The sequence below is a fragment of the Protobothrops mucrosquamatus genome, unplaced genomic scaffold, assembly GCF_001527695.2.
Source record: "Protobothrops mucrosquamatus isolate PMUCROS unplaced genomic scaffold, P.Mucros_1.0 scaffold2915, whole genome shotgun sequence".
Lineage (NCBI taxonomy): Eukaryota > Metazoa > Chordata > Lepidosauria > Squamata > Viperidae > Protobothrops > Protobothrops mucrosquamatus.
The window spans coordinates 184,445-195,856 of record NW_015388941.1 but is presented as its reverse complement, the minus strand read 5'-3'; the positions used below and the strand labels follow the sequence as shown (position 1 = coordinate 195,856).

Sequence of the window (11,412 nt, the reverse complement as noted above, 5' to 3'; positions counted from 1 at the left end):
TGGCTCAGGAATTCTGGGAGTTGAAGTCCACGAGTCATAAAAGAGCCAAGGTTGCCTACCCCTGGTCTATACCAATCAGTCCATGGCAAACTACCTTCCCTTTATCATGGCCTGCAAACCCAACAGGAAATGGAGCTCCTAAAGCAGTGAAATGGTTCTACCATAATTTGCCTCCCTGTGCTGACAATGTATCCTGGTCTTTTTTCACCAGGTTAATGGAGCAGTTAAAAAGGTAAAAAGTAAAGGAGTCCCTGTGAATTTTGCTCCGCTAGTCGTTGGCGACTCTAGGGGGTGTTGGTCATCTCTGTTTCAAGGGCAATTGAACCAGCGCTGTCCAGAAGACATTTCCACACCCATGTGGATAGCGTTACCTTTCCCACTGAAGTGGTACCTATTTATCTACTCGCATTTGCCTGCTTTTGAACTGCTAGGTGGGCAAGAGCAGAAGCAAGTAACGGGAGCTCAGCCCGTTATGTGGCGCTTGGGACTCGAACCCAGGCTGTGGACTTTCCAGCCGACAAGCCCAGCGTCTTAACCACTGAGCCATCGCGCCACCATTTTAAAAAATACTCTGCATTTGTTTAAAAAGACCCATTGATTCCAACGAGAATCTTCCTGTTCAGCAGTTTAAACCCTTACCATAGGGCAGGGGGCTCTTCAAACTTGGCCCTTTTATGACTTGTGGACTTCAACTCCCAGAATTCCTCAGCCAGCGTGCCTGGCTGAGGAATTCTGGGAGTTGAAGTCCACAAGTCACAAAAGGGCCAAATTTGAAGACCCCTGCTCTGTGGCAAAGAGTATTCCAACTTGGTAAACTTTAAGACTTGTGGACTTCAATTCCCAGAATCCCTCAGCTAGCATGACTGGCTGGGGAATTCTGGAAGATGAAGTCCACAGGTCTTAAGTTTTCCCAGGTTAGACCTGCCTGCTCTATGGCCATTTCTGCTTTGCGTTCCGGACAGAACTCCTACATTTGGGAGCATTTGGTTAGTTTGGTTAGGGCAGTGTTTCTCAACATGGGCAACCTGAAGATGTTTGGACTTCGACTCCCAGGATTCCTCAGCTAGCATGGCTGGCTGGCTGGGGAATTCTGTTCAGGTTCAGAAATACTAGTTTAGGGGAATCCCAATGTCCTGAAGCCTGGATGTTGGCCTTTCTTGAGCATGACATAAGTATGCTGGCAGAGGAATTCTGGGAGTCGAAGTCCACAAGTCATAAAAGGGCCACGTTTGAAGACCCCTGCCATAGGGAGACCTAGAGACAGAAGGAGAGGTGTGCAAGGCCAATCTTTACTATCGCGCTCACCTGGAGACTTAGTCAACCCACAGCACACCCAGCCTGAACTGCCTACCGTTCCTTCCACCAACTGCACAGGGTTTTCCCACGAACGGTGGAAGGAGCCAGATCTCATACATCTCCCAGCAGGGCAGCAGGTCGCTGCTTCTCCCGCTGCCATCCTAGACTGCTCTCCCTCCCTACTTACTCAGCGGTCATTTGGGCCACCAGGTCAAACGAGGCAAAGCCGGCGTTGCCAAAGTTCTCCTTGTACCGTCCCATTTTGATAGCGTCCAGCCAGTCGCCCACAGTAGTGAAGGTAGTATAATCGGGCACCGTGCGATCCAGGAGCGGCTGAGACACGCTGCGAAGGACGAGAGAGCCCAGAGGTCAGAGGTGGCTCAAAGGGGCGGGGTGGCGGGTGGCCGAGCCACGGGGACAGGCCTGGCAGTCCTGCGGCACGCAGAAGGTTAAGGGGGGCCATCTGGTTCCCAGTCCACCCGTTGGGCTCTTCGCTCAGGCCCCGGCTGCTGCCTGCCTCCACCTCCCAAGGTTATATCCAGTTGGCTGCCATAAACCATGAGAACTAGAGACTTGACGCTACTAATCCAGACATAGCAGGTTGCCTGTGCTTGGAGAGGGTGAAGGGGCAAACGACACTGACCCAGACTGGACATTGGCGATGACCTTCAAGCTGGCTGCGTTCCGGATTAGCTTGTCCAACGTATTCACTATCTGTGCAAATTTGGGGCGAAGGTTGCGATCCCGTACCCAGCAGTCCAACATGAGCTGGTGCAGCGCCGTGGGGCAGTCCATTGGGGGGGGAAGGCGGTAGTCTTGCTCCACTGCGTTGATTACCTGGAGGAGTAGCAGCAGAAAACAAGGGCTCAATCACTGGGGTTCTGCTCCCAGCAATTCTCTTTGCCCCTTTCCCTGCACGTTCTTCCACTTTGGCTCTGCATACTTACATCTTGGTTAGACATGTCCCAGTAGGGCCTCTCACCGTAAGACATCACTTCCCACATGACGATGCCATAGCTCCAGACGTCGCTGGCAGAAGTGAACTTGCGATAGGCGATGGCTTCTGGGGCTGTCCACCGGATTGGGATCTTACCACCCTGCAAGATTCAATGGGAGGATTGAATGTCTATCTGACTTTAGCAATAGCAATAGCACTTAGACTTATATACTGCTTCACAGTGCTTTAAAGCAGGGCTTTTCAACCAGTGGTACGGGTACCACCTGTGGTACATTGGCACCTGGCAGGTGGTACGCGACCATCCTAGAAAAGTGGTAGCAGGGGAGGGGAATGAGCTGAACTGGTGGCAGCACCACAGAAGACTGAGAGAGAGATGGCTGGAGTTGCAGGGCTGTCAGGGCTAAGTGGAAGCGCCAGGATCAGTGCCGCTTTCCAGCTGATAAGCGCTTCTTTGGGGCACTTTTTTCAGTGCCACTGTAACTTCAAACAGTCACTAAGCGAACTGTGGTAAGTCGAGGACTTCCTGTACTTTTATCACTTTTTTACTTTTTGGGGGGTCATTAAGTTTTTGACACCTTGCTAGGCGACTGGTGGTACTCGGATGTTGCCATATCCTAAAAGTGGTACAATGGGTGAAAAGGTTGAAAAGCCCTGCTTTAAAGCCCTCTCTAAGCGGTTTACAGAGTCAGCATATTTACCCCCAATAATCCGGGTCCTCATTTTACTGACTTCGGAAGGATGGAAAACTGAGCCAACCTTGAGCCGGTCAGGATCGAACTCCTGGCAGCGAGCAGTGAGTTAAGCCTGCAACATTGCATTTTAACCACTGCGCCACCACGGCTCTTATTTTTAATTACATAGAGGAGCTGGGCCAGCTCTTTCTGTGCAAAACTCTTTCCTTTAACACAGGGGTCTCCAAACTTGGCAACTATAAGACTTGAGGACTTCAACTCCCAGAATTCCCCAGCCAGCCATGGGGAAGACCCAAATTGCTAATACTAGCAGCTGGATCAAACTAACCCTTTCCAAGTCAAATCCTTATTTCCAAGAATTCGCTGGAAGATAATACTGTCTTCCACTTTTCTCCTCCTAAGCAAATGGCATCAAGAGCTTCTGACAGATCTACTGATTTGTTTAAAGCCATTCGGCCCAGTGGCAGGATGTCCCATAAATCAATTGTTCATTACATTAACATGCATTTTTTCTAATAAAATCTATGAATCAAGTTCAAATCCTAGTGATGTCATGATCATATCCAGATACCAAACCACTCCCATGCTGCTGCCAAAAAACCAATATGGACATGTCCATGAAGATGCCATTCACCGTCTAATTCATTGTTTTGCAATCTTGGCAACTTTTAAGATGTGTGGACTTTGATTACCAGTATTCTGGGAGTTGAAGTCCACAGATTTTAAAGTTGCTAAGGTTGAGTAAACCTGGTCTAATCTACAGTGCTAGGCTTTCTTAGTTGTCTTCCATACCCAGGTTCAACCTTCCTGGTCTTCTCAGATCAGCCACAGTCTGTCCATCAATTTCAGATTTATTCCCACACAATTACATAGGATGGTATCCAGCTTATCCCAAGGGTGCTTTTTCAGAACGCAAATGGACGGGATGACTGGGAATCTCCATAGACGTGCATCCACTTTATGTAATTTTAGTTTTACTTTGGCAAGATTCCTCTGTTGCTTGAACATGTGGTTGTGGAGACTCTAGCACAGAGGTCCCCAAACTTTTGGGCACCAGGGACCGGTTCCGGGGAGAGAGGTTTTTCCACGGACCGAAGGATGCATTGTTTTGTGTGTTGCCTGCATCCCGCGGATGGGGCTTTGCTTGTTTGTGCGGACCGGTTGCTGGCACGCCGCAGCCCGGTACTGGTCCACAGACCGGGGGTTGGGGACCCCTGCTCTAGCAAATGGGAACAATTGAGTGAATGGAGGTCTTTCAGCAAAATTTAATCCAGGTAGAATGGGGGTCCTGCACCCTTCTTTGCAAACTCACGATGGAAGGGAAGAGAGACGTCATCAAGTTTTTCACCTACCAGTGAACTGGTGTACGTGGGGTCAGATGGGTCGTCCTCTAAAAACCGCGAGAGTCCAAAATCTGACACTTTGCACACGAGATTGCTGTTGACCAGAATATTGCGGGCAGCCAGGTCCCGATGGACATAGTTCATCTCCGAGAGGTATTTCATACCCGCTGCGATGCCACGCAGCATGCCAACCAGCTGGATCACAGTGAACTGCCCATCGTTCAGCTGTTGGGGACAACAAGGGTGGGTTTTCAGACAAATTTGGGGAAACCAAAACCCTCTGCTCTAAATTCACGCAAGTGGCACACAAAAACCTCCCCTAAGAGAGTTCAGTGAAAGTGGGACCACCAAAGAACTCGACAATCCATCCTTGACTTACGATCGTAATGGAAACCAAAATTTCTGTTCCTAAGCGAGACAGTTGTTAAGTGAGCTTTGCCCCATTTTCTGACCTTTCTTGCCACAGTTGTTAAGTTAATAATATGGTTGTTAAGCGAATCTGGCTCCCTCATTTGACCTTGCTTGTCAGAAGGATGCAAAAGGGGGTCACGTGCCCCCTCCGGACACGGCGACCATCATAAATATGAGTCAGTTGCCAAGTGTCTGAGAATTTTGATCACGTGAACGTAGGGGAGGCCGCGACGGTTGTAAGGATGAAAAACTCATTTTTTTTCAGTGCTGTTGTGACTTCGCTAGACTAGACATACCCAATTCCTACAACTGTTTTTTGTTATGTTTTAGCCTCCAGTCCCCTAATCATCTTTGTTGCTCTTCTCTGAACTCCTTTTAGAGTCTCAACGAGCATTTCTCAAGGGGTAACTAATGTATGCATGCGAATGCAGAGTCAGTTTCTAGCAAGCCTTTGAGCATCCCCAGGACAAGCAGAGGCTTCAATTGCTCCTTCTGTTTCTCGCATTGCCAGAGTTGGATCCATCGTGCCCAAAATCAGGCAACGCTTACCAGTTTCTGCCAACTTCCCAAAGCTGCCTAATTTCTACTTGAATTCACTTTTCTCCTTATGTATACATTGGAGAACATAAATAACCCTCTTAGTTTGTAGACCACAACAAGAGAGGCCTAAGTGAAGAGGAAAACCAAGCGGGTTAGGAAGCCGTTGCAGAAAAAATAGGCGGAAAGAATTTTGTAAGGCAGGGTTTCCCAGCCCTGACAACTTTTAAGATGGGTGGACTTCAACTCCCAGAATTCCCCAGCCAGCCATGCTGGCTGGGGAATTCTGGGAGTTGAAATCCACCCATCTTAAAGTTGCCAGGGTTGGGAAACACTGCTCTAAGCGTTAAGGGAGAGTAGCGATTGTTCCTCACCCGGAGGAAGGAATCAAGGGCGCAGTTTTCCATGAACTCCGTAACGATCATGACCGGCCGACTCTTGGTGACCACGCCCTCCAGATGGATGATGTTGGGGTGGTCAAACTGTCCCATGATGCTGGCTTCGCTCAGGAAATCCCGCCTCTGCCGCTCCGTGTAGCCCACTTTCAGCGTTTTGATGGCCACAAAGATTTCCCGCCTGCCCGGCAGTTTGAGGCGGCCCCGACAAACTTCCCCAAATTCACCTGAGGAGGGAAGGGAGAGACAAAAATAGCAAAGGGCACCCCAACATCCCCTGCCCTCCTGGTTTCTCTTCTTTGAGGACAGCCAGTGGGGATGCAGCTGGGTGACTTGCCTGCTCCAATCACTTCCTCGATTTTTACACAAGAAATGTCGATTTCTTTGGCAAATTCCCGGACAGCTTCATTTGGGTCCTCGTAGGTGAAAGGGTCAACGTAAACCTTCATTCCTGGAGTAACTGCAAGGGCAGAGATCAAAAGATTTGGGTAGATGGGAGGAAAAAGAGGAGGCCACATTTAAATTCATGTTAGAGACTCCCCATCTCCAAATACAAGATGGACCAGGGATAGGCAACCTTGGCTCTTTTATGACTCGTGGACTTCAACTCCCAGAATTCCTGAGCCAGCCATGCTGAGGGGAAAGGGAGAGGTTTCCAAGCTGAGCCATGCTGGCTCAGGAATTCTGGGAGTTGAAGTCTACAAGTCATAAAAGAACCAAGATTGCCTACCTCTGGCCTAGGCCTAGGCTGCTTCATGACTCGTGGACTTCAACTCCCAGAATTCCTGAGCCAGCTATGCTGAGGGGAAAGGGAGAGGTTTCCAAGCTGAGCCATGCTGGCTCAGGGATTCTGGGAGTTGAAGTCCACGAGTCATAAAAGAGCCAAGGTTGCCTACCCCTGAGATAGACAGACAGACATACAGAAGGAGAGGGAGAGGGAGAAAGCACACTTAAATATACAGTATAAATATTTTCTTCCTGATTATCTTGGTGATTGGAAGCCTAATAGCAAATTATGCAACCGAAAAAAAACCATTTCACCTGAACAGGTGCAATCCATTTTCACAAGAACTATATGACCTCGTAACATTTAATTTACAAAAAAACCCAGCTCTGCTTGGAACCACATGACACCGATATATATGAAGGTATTTTGACAATTCCCAGACTTGGTGATAAAGTGACCCTAAATTACCGGGTTTGCTGAGTATTCTTCTGATCAGACTAACATTTTGAAAATAATAATGATGCAGTAACAACAGCCGTAGCTGAAATAAAACAACGTAAAATAATATAAACTAACTATGTAAAAAGTCAGGCTATAAATCATTATTTTATCATTATAATTACAAAGTAATTTATAGCATGCCTTTTAACGCAGTGTGCACAACAAACTAATTAAATAACAATTTAAAGACCAGAATGTGAAGACAACCAGTCATTATTAATCTTTACATAATAACATTGCAAAAACACAAGCTAATAAAGATGTTTATTTATAACAAACAAGTAAGGAAAACCAGTTCAAGATGCATATATAGTCATAGCAAAATCATCAATAAACCAATTTATAAGCAATAAAACAAGCTTCATGGAAAGTTTTAGGAGCTGGCTTTTTCCCAGGTGTTGGGGCCAGGATATTAATGAAACTTTAGACTAGGTTTAGTATATACAATATATTAGCAGAGATCTTAGGGACCTGGAGTTAGTTTTCCTTAAAGTGACTGAACATTTGGATTATGTTGTTACCACATAGAGTTCCTTTAATACAGTGTTTCTCAACCTTGACAATTTTAAGGCATGTGGACTTCAACTCCCAGAATTCCACAGCCAGCATTGAAGTCCACATGCCTTAAAATTGTCAAGGTTGAGAAACACTGCAAGTTTAATAGATGGGTGGCTAGATAAAGTTGCCTAATAAATAAATAAACAGTTCAGACTATTAAAAATCCATATAACTAAAATTTGAAAGTCTATGGCAGGGTCCTCAACCGTGGCAACTTTAAGACTTATGGACTTCAACTCCCAGAATTCCTCAGCTAGCATGATTGGCTGAGGAATTCTGGGAGTTGAAGTCCACAAATCTTAAAGTTGCTAAGTTTGAAGACCCCCTGCTCTACGGTAATGTTTCTCAACTTTGGCTACTTGAAGAAGTGTGGACTTCAACTCCCAGGATTCCTCAGCCAGCATGCAGGGACTTCACTTCCCAGAATTCCATAGCTGGCATGCTGGCTATGGAATTCTGGGAAGTGAAGTCCATACATCTTAAAGTTCCTAAGGTTCAAAAACACTGGTTCATGGGATACCAATCTAGCTAAGTCCCAGAGGTGTTTTTTCAAAAGCCAACTGGACTTTCTTGGTTTTTCCTTGAAAACGTTTTGCTTCTCATCCAAGGAAAAACAAGAAAGTCCAGTTGCCTCTTGAAAAAGCACTTTTGGGATATTGATTAGCTGATTGACCAGTCAGCTCTGTGTCAGCCACTATACGGACGTGATCAGCCCATGTCTTCCCCCCCCCCCAAAGATTTATTTTTTCTTTTTAACTTCCCCATCTAACTGACAGCCATTAGATTTCCATCTTGGTGGCCTTTTGGCAGCTAAGCGGGATTCACAAAGGACATCTAGTTGTTGTGACTGGGATGCAGAGACCCACAAGCAGCACGGCCTTTCTAATGAACAGGCTCCCCCCCCCATCCCCAGGTGGCCCATCCTTTCCCTGGACTGTCACAACATTTTCAACAGAGTTGCCCGTGGAGATAGCAGCTACAAAAAAGCCTGTCTGATCTGGCTGTGGAATTCTGGGAGTTGAAGTCCACATGCCTTAAAATTGTCAAGGTTGAGAAACGATCTAGCCAAGGATCGGAGTTTACAAGATTGCCTTGTCCTCGCATAGCGTTCTTTTTTTTTATATCTTCATTAACTATAGGGAAGCCCAGTTTGGAAGAGACCTACCACCACGGGTGTTGTGTCCTAAGCCTGCAAGAGGCAGGCTCGGGACGTTGCAAGAGTCCCAGGCATTTGCAGAAGCTGCCCGGGACCAGACTGAGCGGCGCCAGCCTTCTGCGCATGCGCAAGGCGGGAAAAGCCCGCCTCATGATTGGTTGAACTTGCCCGGGGATCAGAGGGTATAAATAGAGGCCTGCGTGCCTCTGCTCTGGTTGTTCGTAGAATGGAAGCAAACAATAAAGACTTGTTGGAGATGTTTCGTCTCAAGCGCCATTATTCTCCGGACTTAACAACGGCAGTCTCCCTGAGAGTATAAAAGATGATGTGAATTGTGCAGTTGTGGTAGGGCATGAATCACACTGATCTTCGTGCAAAGGGTTAAGAAGCCTGATCCTTACACTGCAGTAATGAAAGGGTAAGAAAATATCTAGAGAGGTTACAAGGGGAATTTTCACATGCACCACGCTGTAGAGCAGGGGTCTTCAAACTTGGTCCATTTTATGACTTGTGGACTTCAACTCCCAGAATTCCTCAGCCAGGCACACATGCCTGGCTGAGGAATTCTGGGAGTTGAAGTCCACAAGTCATAAAAGGCCCAAGTCTGAAGATCCCTGCGGTAGAGAGCAGGAGGGAATGGCCTGGAGCAGGGGTAGGCAACCTTGGCTCTTTTATGACTCGTGGACTTCAACTCCCAGAATTCCTGAGCCAGCATGGCTCAGCTTGGAAACCTCTCCCTTTCCCCTCAGCATGGCTGGCTCAGGAATTCTGGGAGTTGAAGTCCACGAGTCATAAAAGAGCCAAGGTTGCCTACCTCTGGCCTAGGCCTAGGCTGCTTTATGACTCGTGGACTTCAACTCCCAGAATTCCTGAGCCAGCCTGGCTCAGCTTGGAAACCTCTCCCTTTCCCCTCAGCATGGCTGGCTCAGGAATTCTGGGAGTTGAAGTCCACGAGTCATAAAAGAGCCAAGGTTGCCTACCCCTGGCCTGGAGGGATAGGAGGAAGAATTACCAACAAGCCAACATTTCTGATAAGAGGGGCTTCACCCTAGCCCACGAAAATAACAGGATAAATTGTTTCGGATAAGCTCCATCCTTATTCACATGTAGGCAAAGAGAGGAAGGAGGAAACACATTAAAATTGCAAAATTCTTCCCTATAGCTCTTACAATAAAAAAAAAAAAAACCACTCCTGACTTATATGTGATTGTCTTGAGTCCGGTCTACCTTGTTGAACTGACACACACGGGGTGTGTCCCAACCAAATGATACTCACTGTATTGCTGCAGTTTCTCAGTGTACTCCGACTCGGTGTTGTTTTGCTGCTTCCTGACCAAGAAAGAGAGGAAGAATCACCCACAAAATCAGAGCTATATTGAACTGTAATGGCTTTCATTACAATTTCTCCAGAATTTAAGCCCTGATTTTCAAATTTCAAAAAATTTGATCAAAATATAATAATAATAATAATAATAATAATAATAATAATAATAATAATAATAATAATAATAATAATAATAATAATAATAATAATAATAGTAATAGTAATATCGCACAGACTGACTACAAGCAACAGCATGACAAAGTAGCAACAATGGTGCATTGGAAGATCTGCAAGAAATATCATTTGCCTGTAAGCAAGAACTGGTGGGATCATAAAATATAGAAAGTCAGAGAAAATGATAAAATTAAAATGCTCTGGGACTTCAGAATTCAAACAGACAAGCACCTGCAACATAACACCCCGGACTTAACAATTGTCGATAAGAAAGACAAAAAAAGTCTGGATAGGGGACGTGGCAGTGCCTGGAGACAGCAGAATAGACCATAAAGAACTGGAGAAGATAACAAAATACAAAGACCTACAAATAGAAACAGAAAGACTGTGGCAAAGGCAAGCAAGGGTAGTACCAATAGTAATAGGAGCCTTGGGTGCAATCCCAAAACAACTGGAGCACCACTTGGACACCATCATTGGCATTGACAAATTTGCCATTAGTCAATTGCAAAAGGCGGTCTTACTAGGAACTGCTTCCATCCTGCGACGATATCTGTAATACCATCAAACATCCACATCTGCCTATCCCAGGTCCTTGGTAAGGACTCGATAGGTAGATAAAAATGCCAAATCCAGTCTGAACATCTGGCTGACTGTGTGATGATGATCAACAACAACAACAACAACAACAATAATAATAATAAAGTTGGAAGCGCTCTTGGAGGTCATCTAGTCCAGGGCTTTTCAACCAGTGGTATGGGTACCACCTGTGGTACATTGGCACCTGGCAGGTGGTATGCAACCATCCTAGAAAAGTGGTAGCGGGGGAGGGGAATGAGAGCGCCGCCGGGCGGGCAGGCAGGTGTCTTGCTCAGCTGTGCCTTGGGGGGCACTTTTTTCAGTGCTATTGTAACTTCAAACAGTCACTAAGCGAACTGTTGTAAGTCGAGGACTACCTGTACTTTATCACTTTTTTTCTTTTTTTTGGTCAAGTTTTTGACCCCTTGCTAGGTGACTGGTGGTACTCGGATGTTGCCATATCCTAAAAGTGGTACAATGAGTGAAAAGATTGAAAAGCCCTGATCTAGTCCAAAAAGTAATGGAAAATTATGGGAAGGGAAAAGGGCAAAAGAGAAAATTTGGGTTGGGAAGGGGAAAAAAAGGTGTTGAATTCTAACTCTCTTTGGCACAATAGAAGTTAATAGCTTTACAACCACAACTTTTTACTTTTATACCATAGTATACACACTAGCCATTTCTATAACAACAAGTCTGTCTAATCAACAAAAACAAAGTCAAAATTGCATTCTTTCCCCCCATCACAAGCACACAGTCTGGAA

General features: G+C 46.1%; 1 protein-coding gene across 2 annotated transcripts in view; it reads right to left on the bottom strand.

Moving 5' to 3' along the window:
• EPHB3 (EPH receptor B3) overlaps positions 1-11,412 on the bottom strand; it is an 82,012-nt gene that overhangs the window by 11,125 nt on the left and 59,475 nt on the right. For both annotated transcript variants that reach the window (XM_029286110.1, XM_029286109.1), the window contains exons 8-14: positions 9,851-9,903; positions 5,970-6,092; positions 5,612-5,859; positions 4,299-4,514; positions 2,244-2,393; positions 1,940-2,133; positions 1,484-1,639 (exon numbers count right to left, since the gene is read on the bottom strand). In XM_029286110.1, the coding sequence (XP_029141943.1) occupies positions 1,484-1,639; positions 1,940-2,133; positions 2,244-2,393; positions 4,299-4,514; positions 5,612-5,859; positions 5,970-6,092; positions 9,851-9,903 (1,140 nt within the window). The remainder of the gene's footprint in view (positions 1-1,483; positions 1,640-1,939; positions 2,134-2,243; positions 2,394-4,298; positions 4,515-5,611; positions 5,860-5,969; positions 6,093-9,850; positions 9,904-11,412) is intronic.